Below are 12,104 nucleotides of genomic sequence, written 5' to 3'. Positions count from 1 at the left end.
ATCCAGGACGTTTTTGGAAAATGTAGGGGACAATTTCCTGGTGCAAGTGCTGGAGGAACCAATGAGGGCTAGAGCTCTTCTTGTTCTGCTGCTCACAAACCGGGAAGAATTAGTAGGGGAAGCAAAAATGGATGGGAACCTGGGAGGCTGTGACCATGAGATGGTCGAGTTCAGGATCCTGACACAAGGAAGAAAGGAAAGCAGCAGAATATGGACCCTGGACTTCAGAAAAGCAGACTTTGACTCCCTCAGGGAACTGATGGGCAAGATCCCCTGGAAGAATAACATGAGGGGGAAAGGAGTCCAGGAGAGCTGGCTGTATTTTAAAGAATCCTTATTGAGGTTACAGGGACAAACCATCCCGATGTGTCAAAAGAATAGTAAATATGGCAGGCGACCAGCTTGGCTTAACAGTGAAATCCTTGCTGATCTTAAACACAAAAAAGAAGCTTACAAGAAGTGGAAGATTGGACAGATGACCAGGGATGAGTATGCAAATATTGCTCGGGCATGCAGGAGTGAAATCAGGAAGGCCAAATAACACCTGGAGTTGCAGCTAGCAAGAGAGGTTAAGAGTGACAAAAAGGGTTTCTTCAGGTATATTAGCAACAAGAAGAAAGCCAAGGAAAGTGTGGGCCCCTTACTGAATGAAGGAGGCAACCCAGTGACAGAGGATGTGGAAAAAGCTAATGTACTCAATGCTTTTTTTCCCTCTGTCTTCAGGAACAAGGTCAGCTCCCAGACTACTGCACTGGGTAGCAAGCATGGGGAGGAGGTGACCAGCCCTCTGTGGAGAAAGAAGTGGTTCGGGACTATTTAGAAAAGCAGGATGTGCACAAGTCCATGGGGCCAGATGCGTTGCATCCGAGAGTGCTAAAGGAGTTGGCAGATGTGATTGCAGAGCCATTGGTCATTATCTTTGAAAACTCATGGCAATCGGGGGTGGTCCTGGAAGACTGGAAAAAGGCTAATGTAGTGCCCATCTTTCAAAAAGGGAAGAAGGCGTTATCTGGGGAACTACAGGCCAGTCAGCCTCACCTCAGTCCCTGGAAAAATCATGGAGCAGTTCCTCAAAGAATCAATTCTGAAGCACTTAGAGGAGAGGAAAGTGATCAGGAACAGTCAGCATGCATTCACCAAGGGCATTCACCTGACTAATCTAATTGCCTTCTATGACGAGGTAACTGGTTCTGTGGATGAAGGGAAAGCGGTGGACGTGTTGTTCCTTGACTTTAGCAAAGCTTTTGACACGGTCTCCCACAGTATTCTTGCCAGCAAGTTAAAGAAGTATGGGCTGGATGAATGGACTATAAGGTGGATAGAAAGTTGGCTAGATTGTCGGGCTCAACGGGTAGTCATCAATGGCTCCATATCTAGTTGGCAGCTGGTATCAAGTGGAATGCCCCAAGGGTCAGTCCTGGGGCCGGTTTTGTTCAATATCTTCATAAATGGAGGATGCTGTGGATTGCACCCTCAGCAAGTTTGCAGATGACACTAAAGTGGGAGGAGTGGTAGATACGCTGGAGGGTAGGGATAGGATACAGAGGGCCCTAGACAAATTGGAGGACTGGGCCAAAAGAAATCTGATGAGGTTCAACAAGGACAAGTGGAGAGTCCTGCACTTAGGACGGAAGAATCCTATGCACCGCTACAGACTAGGGAATCATAGAATCATAGAATATCAGGGTTGGAAGGGACCCCTGAAGGTCATCTAGTCCAACCCCCTGCTCGAAGCAGGACCAATTCCCAGTTAAATCATCCCAGCCAGGGCTTTGTCAAGCCTGACCTTAAAAACCTCTAAGGAAGGAGATTCCACCACCTCCCTAGGTAACGCATTCCAGTGTTTCACCACCCTCTTAGTGAAAAAGTTTTTCCTAATATCCAATCTAAACCTCCCCCACTGCAACTTGAGACTATTACTCCTCGTTCTGACCGAATGGCTCGGCAGCAGTTCTGCAGAAAAGGACCTGGGGTTACAGTGGACGAGAAGCTGGATATGAGTCAACAGTGTGCCCTTGTTGCCAAGAAGGCCAATGGCATTTTGGGATGTATAAGTCGGGGCATTGCCAGTAGATCGAGGGACGTGATCGTTCCCCTCTATTCGACACTGGTGAGGCCTCATCTGGAGTACTGTGTCCAGTTTTGGGCCCCACACTACAAGAAGGAAGTGGAAAAACTGGAAAGAGTCCAGCGGAGGGCAACAAAAATGATTAGGGGACTGGAACACATGAGTTATGAGGAGAGGCTGAGGGAACTGGGGATATTTAGTTTGTGGAATAGAAGAATGAGGGGGGACTTGATAGCTGCTTTCAACTACCTGAAAGGGGGTTCCAAAGAGGATGGCTCTAGACTGTTCTCAGTGGTAGCAGATGACAGAACAAGGAGTAATGGTCTCAAGTTGCAGTGGGGGAGATTTAGGTTGGATATTAGGAAAAACTTTTTCACTGGGAAGGTGGTGAAACACTGGAATACGTTACCTAGGGAGGTGGTGGAATCTCCTTCCTTAGAAGTTTTTAAGGTCAGGCTTGACAAAGCCCTGGCTGGGATGATTTAATTGGGGATCGGTCCTGCTTTGAGCAGGGGGTTGGACTAGATGGCCTCCAGTGGTCCCTTCCAACCCTGATATTCTATGATTCTATGATACAGAGAGCCCTCCAACCTGAGGCAAATACTCACCAGCAACCACACACCAGAACCACTAACCCAGGAACCTATCCTTGCAACAAAGCCCGTTGCCAGCTGTGTCCACATATCTGTTCAGGGGACACCATCATTGGGCCTAGTCACATCAGCCACACTATCAGAGGCTCGTTCACCTGCACATCTACCAACGTGATATATGCCATCATGTGCCAGCAATGCCCCTCTGCCATGTACATTGGTCAAACTGGACAGTCTCTACGTAAAAGAATAAATGGACACAAATCAAGCGTCAAGAATTATAACGTTGAAAAACCAGTTGGAGAACACTTCAATCTCTCTGGTCACTCGATTACAGACCTAAAAGTGTCAATTCTTCAACAAAAAAAACCTTCAAAAACAGACTCCAACGAGAGACTGCTGAATTGGAATTAATTTGCAAACTGGATACAATTAACTTAGGCTTGAATAGAGACTGGGAGTGGATGGGTCATTACACAAAATAAAACTATTTCCCCATGTTTATTCCCCCCCCACTGTTCCTCAGACGTTCTTGTCAACTGCCCGAAATGGCCCACCTTGATTATCACTATAAAAGGTTTTTCCCCCCCAAGCTCTCCTGCTGGTAATAGCTCACCTTACCTGATCACTCTCATTACAGTGTGTATGGTAACACCCATTGTTTCATGTTCTCTATGTATATAAATCTTCCCACTGTATTTTCCACTGAATGCATCCGATGAAGTGAGCTGTAGCTTACAAAAGTTTACGCTCAAATAAATTTGCTAGTCTCTAAGGTGCAACAAGTCCTCCTTTTCTTTTTGCGAATACAGACTAACACGGCTGCTACTCTGAAACCAGTTACTGTACAGGATAAGTAAACTTTTTCTTCAAGTGATGATTCCTTTGTGTATTCCACTCGAGGTGAGTCACAAGCAATATGCACAGAGGTGGTGGGTACAAGGACCCCTACCATACGACTGATTGAAGGACACCTTTACTAAAGGAAACATCCATTGTTGAAGTCTGCACCAGGGCATAATCTTGCAAACTTACAAGAGGGCCTCCACGTTGCTGCCCTACTTATCTAAAGATGACAGAGGTCTTGCAGGGAAGCTACAGAGGTTACCTGACCTAGCTGAGTGTATCCTAACCCCTTGCCTGGCATGGGTTTCAATCAATTCATAGCAAAGCAGAATGCAGCCCAAAATCCATTTAGAAAGTCTCTGCGAGGAGACGGCTTTTCCTCTCATTTCTCCAGTGAAGGAGACAAAAAGTTTAGGGGAATGAAATTAGGGCCAAAGTCTCCTTGTGACTGCACCCTATGGAAGACTGTGTAGGGAGAGACTCTGCCATAAGGGCTGCCTGTTCTCCCACTCCTTGCCAAGGTGATGGCGACAAGGGCAACTTGCATGGATAAATGACTGAAGAACATGAGGCTACAGGACTCAATTGGGGATTCAGATAGGACTAAACTGAGGTCTCACGCCAGGGATGGTTTCAGCACCAGAGAAACACCTCATACTGGGACCGGATGGGCAAAGATGGTATAGTTGTACATCCAGGGGTGACAGGCACTATCATCGGGGGGGAGGGATAGCTCAGTGGTTTGAGCATTGGCCTGCTAAACCCAGGGTTGTGAGTTCAATTCTTGAGGGGACCATTTAGGGATCGGTCCTGCTTTGAGCAGGGGGTTGGACTAGATGACCTCCAGAGGTCCCTTCCGACCCTGATATTCTATGATTCTATGATCTGCCAACTGTACCCTTAAGGAGCTGGCGATAATCCTGATATCCTCAGGGAGGGGAAACAGCCCAATAAAAGGGGGATCCGGGAACTTTCCAGGGATACCTGATGACATTGTTACCATTTGGAAAATCTCTTCCATTTTGCTGTGTAGCACTTCCTTGAGAGTCTATCTGAAGTTCCTAGCATGATTTCCGTGAGGACAACCAGCCATCCAAGTAGGGGAACAATGACTTGCCCTGACGACAGATATGCCACCACAACCAATAATACCTTCATGAACCTCCTTGACACTCCCAAGGGGCTGAATGAGAACAGCACTTAGTACCGGTCTAGACCAACAGTAAACCTTAAGAACCTCCTTTGTGCAGGGATGCTACACTTGGAGGGGATAGGAGTTTCCCGAGGCAATACAAGCAGGTGTTATGGCTGTTGCTGACTGGGAAGGCCCAGAGACACACCACACATTTCTTAAAACCTGGGGCCCTGGGCATAGTATAAAGGGGGTGGGAGAGAACCCCAAAAGTTCTTTAAAGAGCTTATCTAAAACTAACTTAGTAAAGAAAAACTATTTACAGCTAAGAAAAGGAAATGCTAGGTAACCTGCGGATATTAGAGGGGTTCTGTCTCAGAGCACAGGTGATAGAACGGAACTGAAAAGCGCTGGGGCGGGCTGCCTTATCTCCTTGGAAGGGAGCACAGAAAGGTGTAGGACACAAGAACGGACCTCCGGACCCTGCTAAAAAATATCATCCAGCCTCAAGCAGATGCACATCTCAAGTGGATTACACATAGGGGCCTCACTAGGAGACAATCATCCAAGAAAAACTATTTCTACAGTAAGAGGCTATAGAGAGAAAGAATGACAGATAATCTGAATGTGCACCGCAAAACTTTCAACACAAGGCGGGCCCAAATTTGGAAAACTCATAATCTTATAAAAACATTGTCTTCATTTGAAGACAACTGTGGCAATCACAGCTTACTTGCTTACTCTTTACAGAGAGAAAATACTCTTCTAGTAACTATGTCTCAAAGAGCCTGGCAGTTCCAATAATTCTTTTAATCTCGCTCACTAAGGCAGGCTTATCTTATGAGTTGTTACAAAGGTGGCCTGCTTGGAATGTACTCAACACGTCCTATGCAGCAAGAGAAGGTCAGTGAACGGATTAAGAATGACCTCTACATGTTGTGCTATTAGGGTTGCCAACTTCCTAATCGCACAAAACTGAACACCCTAGCCCTGCCCCTTCCCTGAGGCCCTGCCCCCTGCTCACTACATTCCCCCTCCCTTGGTGGCTCGCTCTCCCCCACCCTCACTCACATTCACTGGGCTGGGGGGACAGAAGGGGGTTAGGGCTCTGGGGTGGGGCCGGGGATGAGGGGTTCAGGATGCAGGAGGGGGCTGCGGGTTGAGGCAGAGGGGTTCAGGGTGTGGGAGGTGGCTCTGGGCTGGGATGCAGGAGGAGGTGAGGACTCCGTCTGGAAGTGCAGGCTCTGGGGTGCAGGGTGGGGGGCGCTCAGGGCTGGGGCAGGGGCGCAGGCTTACCTTGGGTGGCTCGTCAGCGGCACAGTGGGGCTAAGGCAGACCTTGCCTGTCCTGACTCTGCGCGGAAGTGGCCAGCAGGTCTGGCTCCAAGGCAGAGGTGTGGAAGGCAGTACTGCACACTGCTCTCGCCCATAGGCACTGCCCCCGCAACTCCCATTGGCCATGATTCCTGGCCAACAGGAGTTCGAAGCTGGTGCTTGGGCAGCACACGGAGCTCCGTGGGCGCCCCCATGTAAGAGCCGGACCTGCTGGCCGCTTCTGGGGTGCAGTGTGGAGCCATGACAGGTAGGGACTAGCCTGCCTTAGCTCCTCTGACTGGACTTTTAATGGCCCAGTTGACGGTGCTGACTGGAGCCACCAGGGTCCCTTTTCGACCGGGTGCTGTACAATTTAACCCTAAAATCTCCACGGACCCGTATATTCATCCTTTAAGACATCTAAGGACTAGCTCACAGTTCCCGTCTCTCCTCCTCTCCCTCCACCTTGCCAGCAGTGCCACCTCCCAGTTTTAGAGACATTCCTATTTCTCTCCAATGGCGCAAGGGCTCCTCTTATGCTCCTCAGCCAGCCAGCCTGTTCAAAACGACAACCCTACTGACCCCAATGCCTACTACTGCTGCTCTGAGATGCCCATGTCAAAGAGGCATGAGCCGGGGAAGAAAAATGGCACAATCACAGCTCTAGCATGAAACATGTCATTCATGAGCCATTGCTTAAGCTGACATGGAAACTACAAAGCAGATTTCAGCTACTCTGGTTCACTTACGATTGATGGGCAACTCAAAAGGATACATTAACTTGTCTGCTTTGCACAAGTGATGATGATGATTTGTACTTCTAGAGTATATCAGTGTCAATATGCATACCAGAGGCAAAGCCTGACTTAGAAATACTGATTGTGCAGAAGAATACAAATCTTTTGTTCTAGGCACAAGTTGCAGACAGAGAGCCTGGAACTAGCTCTGAGTAGTTAAGCTGCCTTGTCAAAAGGGTTCATTTTGTTAGAAAGGGGTGAAACTGAGTGTGAAGCTGCTGAGGAGAGCTTTCAACTGAACTAAGGGGCACAGTGGTCACATCTCCTACCTCATCAGAACAGTGCATCTGCAGCTGGGGATCTAGCCGGTAATCAAGAGCAGATTCCTGGATTATTACTCGGATCTGATCCTCGCAGTCTGGAGACAGACGCTATCAAGAGGAGAAAGATAGCAATTAGCCAACCAAATACTGAGCTTGATTTTTGCAAGTCAGATGTCTTGGCACCTTTAATAATAGGGTTAAATGCATTTAAGATGTTTATTCTATAGTGAAGGCTAAGAGATAATGAAGGTTAAATTGTGAGTGCAAAGCACATGGACTCTTATTCGTAGGTCGCCCCAGATTACACACACATACACTGCGAGTGAGTCTAATTTACTAGGACGGAGGGTTAATCAGAGTTGCTGCGCATGTTTCTATGCGGATCATATTTACACATTTACCTTCCTCACTCACCTGGTCTGCATATTTCAACTTGAGGCAGGAGACAACCTGCCCCTCCAACTCTGCATCATCCTTAGCTGTACTCAGAATATTTTGGCAAAATTTGGGGATGTCTTGTTTGCAGGCCTTTCTGAGCACTGGATTCAGGCGGTAATCTAACCAAGAGAGGAAAGATGGAAAGGAACTGCATTAGAATTTACACACTACTGGAAAAAAAGATGTGTCAACAAGGTGACAGAGCTCCAAAGAGAATCTGTAGGAGGAATTCCTTCTGGGTGACACTGTCTTCCAGCAGTTTAAAAGAGTTAAATTGTGACTTCTTACTTCGAAGAAATTGACCACATAGTAACAAGCCTAGGGAGTAAGTGAAACCAATAATCACATGACACTCAGTAACTAGGGTGGAGAGACTGTTTGTTCTTAGATTCTGGGTGAAGGGGAATTAAATGAAGGGAAGCTGTCTGCAGTTAAGGCTGTGCAGATCACTTCTCAGCCCAGGCAGGGAACTAGCTTCTTCCCCTGGATAAAAAAGTGAAGTGGAGGCCATGGTACCTGTGTTCTGGGTGATCTGTCGCTTGGTGATCATTTGTTTACATTTAGGGTCCATCACCTCACTGTTCTTATTCTGTTTCAGACACTGCAACATGTTCTTCGAATCTGCTTCAGAGCAAAACCTCTGCAAAGGGAAAGCCAGGTTTTATAGCATATGAAACGTCAAGCATTCACAAGGGAGACTAAATATCTGTCTGCCCAAGCCAAAGAGGGACCATGACTGACTCTCCCTCCCAATACCCACCACCAACAGCAATTCCTCTCACACTCTGCTTTGGCAGGGGAGAGAAAGGAGGGGAACATCATTTTACGCAGCACTGTCTGAATAGCTCCTAGCAACCGAGAATCATAGAAAATCAGGATTGGAAGGGACCTCAGGTGGTCATCTAGTCCAACGCCCTGCTCAAAGCAGGACCAACCCCCAATTAAATCATCCCAGCCAGGGCTTTGTCAAGCCTGACTTTAAAAATATCTCATGAAGGAGATTCCACCACCTCCCTAGGTAACGCATTCCAGTGCTTCACCACCTCCTAGTGAAAAAGTTTTTCCTAATATCCAACCTAAAAAATATGGAGAGCTAGAAGGGACCTTGAAAGGTCATCCAGTCCAGTCCCCTGCCTTCACAGCAGGACCAAGTACTGTCTCTTATTTTTGCCCCAGATCCCTAAATGGCCCCCTCAAGGATTGAACTCACAACCCTGGGTTTAGCAGGTCAATGCTCAAACTACTGAGCTATCCCTCCTCCGAGGTCCCAGGCTGCAGCTTGCTGCTCTATGTCAGTACCACCAAGCAAAGCCAGACGCCCCTTTACTTCCCCATTCACAGTATTCTCATTCCACATTTTGGTGCAAAACTTCCATTATGTTTTTCTGGGTCTCATATACATCTTTTTCCTTTCTCCCTATTTGCTCCAGAAACAGGAATAAATGGAATCTGGTGATCGTACCTACAAGTCACTGCCCTGTGCCACAGGTGTGGTGCAGGACACCAGAACACTAAGGCAGTACTCAGTGCAATTTATGGAGCACTGGAGAGCTGCATGTAGTGCACAGTGATAAAATTGTCCATCTAGATCAATGGATTGACAAACACTCTGCAGACTAATCACTGCTCTGCTGGATCCTGCTCTTACAGGGAGGGTCTCTACTTCTAGGAGCTTCTGTGGTGTGGTAACCTTCCGCTAGCCTTGATTATGCTACAGATTTTTTTTAAAAGCCTGGGTCCATTACCAGCTCTACAGTCAGACATTGAGCCTCAGCCATAAATGGAGCCAGGTTACTTTTTTTTATTAACTCTCCATGTTAACTCAGTGCCCTGGGCTCCTCCAGCTATCCAGCAAAGTGTTTATTAGTGTTTAATGTTGTCTCCTGACTACAAGGTGTCAGCATTCTGATCTTGAGGGTGGTTTAATCTTGCATGCGGCCAGAGCAGCTATATGATTTTGCCTTATCTGTCACTTGATAAAAGTCTGTATTAGCGGTGAACTGAAAGAGTTACATCAATCTGTGTTCTTGACAACTTTTTGTCCTTTGACAGAAACGGATCCAGTGCAGAAGCAGGACAGACGAGATCCAAGTTCTATCAAAAACTCCAGCACATCAACCCCCTTTCTCCTCCAACACCAGCTGATACTCCAGGCAAAAGATTTGCTTGTACCCCAGCCTGGCATTTGGAGGCAGGGAGTGCATTTGAAAGAGGAGATCCCTGAAAGAACACTCATGCTGATTCAAGGTGATAAGTAAAAAAAAAGACCCAGTTATGTTGTGTAAAAAAAAGCAGCACGGTCCGAAGCAGCCATTTTGGAAATAAATCATCGTAGAGAATGCGGAACTTGGGTTTTATTTTATTTTAAATAAAACCAACCCTTTCCCCCCCAGCCTTGTGTCAAGTATGAATATGCTGAGAGTTCTAGGTGAATTAACGTTCCTTGTGGTCTCAAATCCATCCTCTCACTGGTCAGCCTGCTACTGTTACCTTGATCATTTGTTTGCAGACCCTCATGAGTGTGTAATCTAGTTCTGGATCCATCATCTCATTCTCCTGCAGTTTAAACACTTTCTGGTGACAGCGGTTGCTCAGACGCTTCTTGTTTTCCTTCAAACACTCAATAATCTGCAGCAAGACAGTGTGACAACAGTTGAGAAAGGCACACCGCTTGTAAAAATCCTCCCCTCATACTTGGTCAAGAAATACTTTTGGTGTTCCCCTGTGGGCTCATTTTCAAGTATCTGTACTTGTTAAATCCTAGGCATCAGAGGCTGGAATCCTCCCCCCCCCCCCCCCCCGACATACACACACAAAAAATCATTAATGTTGTACTGTAGACCAGATTGTATTCAGCTAGCCACTTGTTAGTTTTAGTCAGATGGTCATGACACCTTCCTACTCAACTAGATTTACAAAATCCCTCACTTTGGCACGGTACAAAGGGATAAACCAATTGTCACATTGTGCTCTGATGTTAGGCAGAAAAAGCTGGACACTGAAATGCTCTAATCCTCACAAAAGTTGGAAAATACTCCAAAATGCAAGTCTAATGCTGTGTGTTAGTGAGACAAGGATGTTTTTCAAAAACAGGCTGTGTGCAGTGAAAACTGACATGTAAATAGTTAAAAGAAAAGGAGTACTTGCGGCACCTTAGAGACGAACAAATTTATTTGAGCATAAGCTTTCGTGAGCTACAGTTCACTTCATCAGATGCATGCAGTAGAAAATACATTGGGGAGATTTTATATACACAGAGAACATGAAATAATGGGTGTTACCATACACACTGTAACGAGAGTGATCAGGTAAGGTGAGCTATTGCCAGCAGGAGAGCGCCGGGGGGGACGGGACGACACGGACACACCTTTTGTAGTGATAATCAAGATGGGTTATTTCCAGCAGTTGACAAGAATGGAACGGTAGCGGGGGGGAAATAAACATGGGGAAATAGTTTTACTTTGTGTAATGACACATCCACTCCCAGTCTTTATTCAAGCCTGGGTTAATGGTGTCCAGTTTGCAAATTAATTCCAATTCAGCAGTCTCTCATTGGAGTCTGTTTTTGAAGGTTTCTTTGTTGAAGAATTGCCACTTTTAGGTCTGTAATCGAGTGATCAGAGAGACTGAAGTGTTCTCCGACTGGTTTTTGAATATTATAATTCTCGACGTCTGATTTGTGTCCATTTATTCTTTTACGTAGAGACTGTCCAGTTTGGCCAATGTACATGGCAGAGGGGCACTGCTGGCACATGATGGCATATATCACATTGATAGATGTGCCGGTGAACGAACCTCTGATAGTGTGGGGTCGTCCTTCAGGATAGGTTGTAGATCCTTGATGATGCGTTGGCACCCTGACAGCAGGATTGTTTGGCTATAAAGACTCCCTCGTCAGGCCCTACGCTACCAGCACTCCCAGCTATCTTCGAGACACCTCTGACTTCCTGAGGAAACTACAGTCCATCAGTGATCTTCCTGAAAACACCATCCTGGCCACTACGGATGTAGAAGCCCCCTACACCAACATTCCACACAAAGATGGACTACAAGCCGTCAGGAACAGTATCCCCGATAATGTCACAGCTAACCTGGTGGCTGAACTCTGTGACTTTGTCCTCACCCATAACTATTTCACATTTGGGGACAATGTATACCTTCAAATCAGAGGCACTGCTATGGCTACCCACATGGCCCCACAGTATGCCAACATTTTTATGGCTGACTTAGAACAACGCTTCCTCGGCTCTCGTCCCCTAACGCCCCTACTCTACTTGCGCTACATTGATGACATCTTCATCATCTGGACCCATGGAAAAGAAGCCCTTGAGGAATTCCACCATGATTTCAACAATTTCCATCCCACCATCAACCTCAGCCTGGACCAGTCCACACAAGAGATCCACTTCCTGGATACTACAATGCTAATAAGCAATGGTCACATAACCACCACCCTATACTGGAAACCTACTGACCACCATGCCTACCTACATGCCTCCAGCTTTCACCCAGACCACACCACTCGATCCATTGTCTACAGTCAAGCTCTACGATACAACCGCATTTGCTCCAACCCCTCAGACAGAGACAAACACCTACAAGATCTCTATGATTCTAAGATCTCTATCAAGGGTTCTTACAACTACAATATCCA

General features: G+C 46.7%; 1 protein-coding gene across 1 annotated transcript in view; it reads right to left on the bottom strand.

Moving 5' to 3' along the window:
• The window catches only part of GLG1 (golgi glycoprotein 1), a 176,766-nt gene that overhangs the window by 15,681 nt on the left and 148,981 nt on the right, over positions 1 to 12,104 (bottom strand). Inside the window, exons 19-22 of the mRNA XM_084644808.1 lie at positions 9,941 to 10,078; positions 7,967 to 8,090; positions 7,427 to 7,569; positions 7,019 to 7,120 (exon numbers count right to left, since the gene is read on the bottom strand). Coding sequence (XP_084500934.1) covers positions 7,019 to 7,120; positions 7,427 to 7,569; positions 7,967 to 8,090; positions 9,941 to 10,078 — 507 coding nt within the window. The remainder of the gene's footprint in view (positions 1 to 7,018; positions 7,121 to 7,426; positions 7,570 to 7,966; positions 8,091 to 9,940; positions 10,079 to 12,104) is intronic.

The sequence above is a fragment of the Lepidochelys olivacea genome (genome assembly GCF_965140295.1).
Source record: "Lepidochelys olivacea isolate rLepOli2 genome assembly, chromosome: 12".
Taxonomy (NCBI): Eukaryota; Metazoa; Chordata; order Testudines; family Cheloniidae; genus Lepidochelys; species Lepidochelys olivacea.
This window is presented reverse-complemented; position numbering and strand designations above follow the sequence as displayed.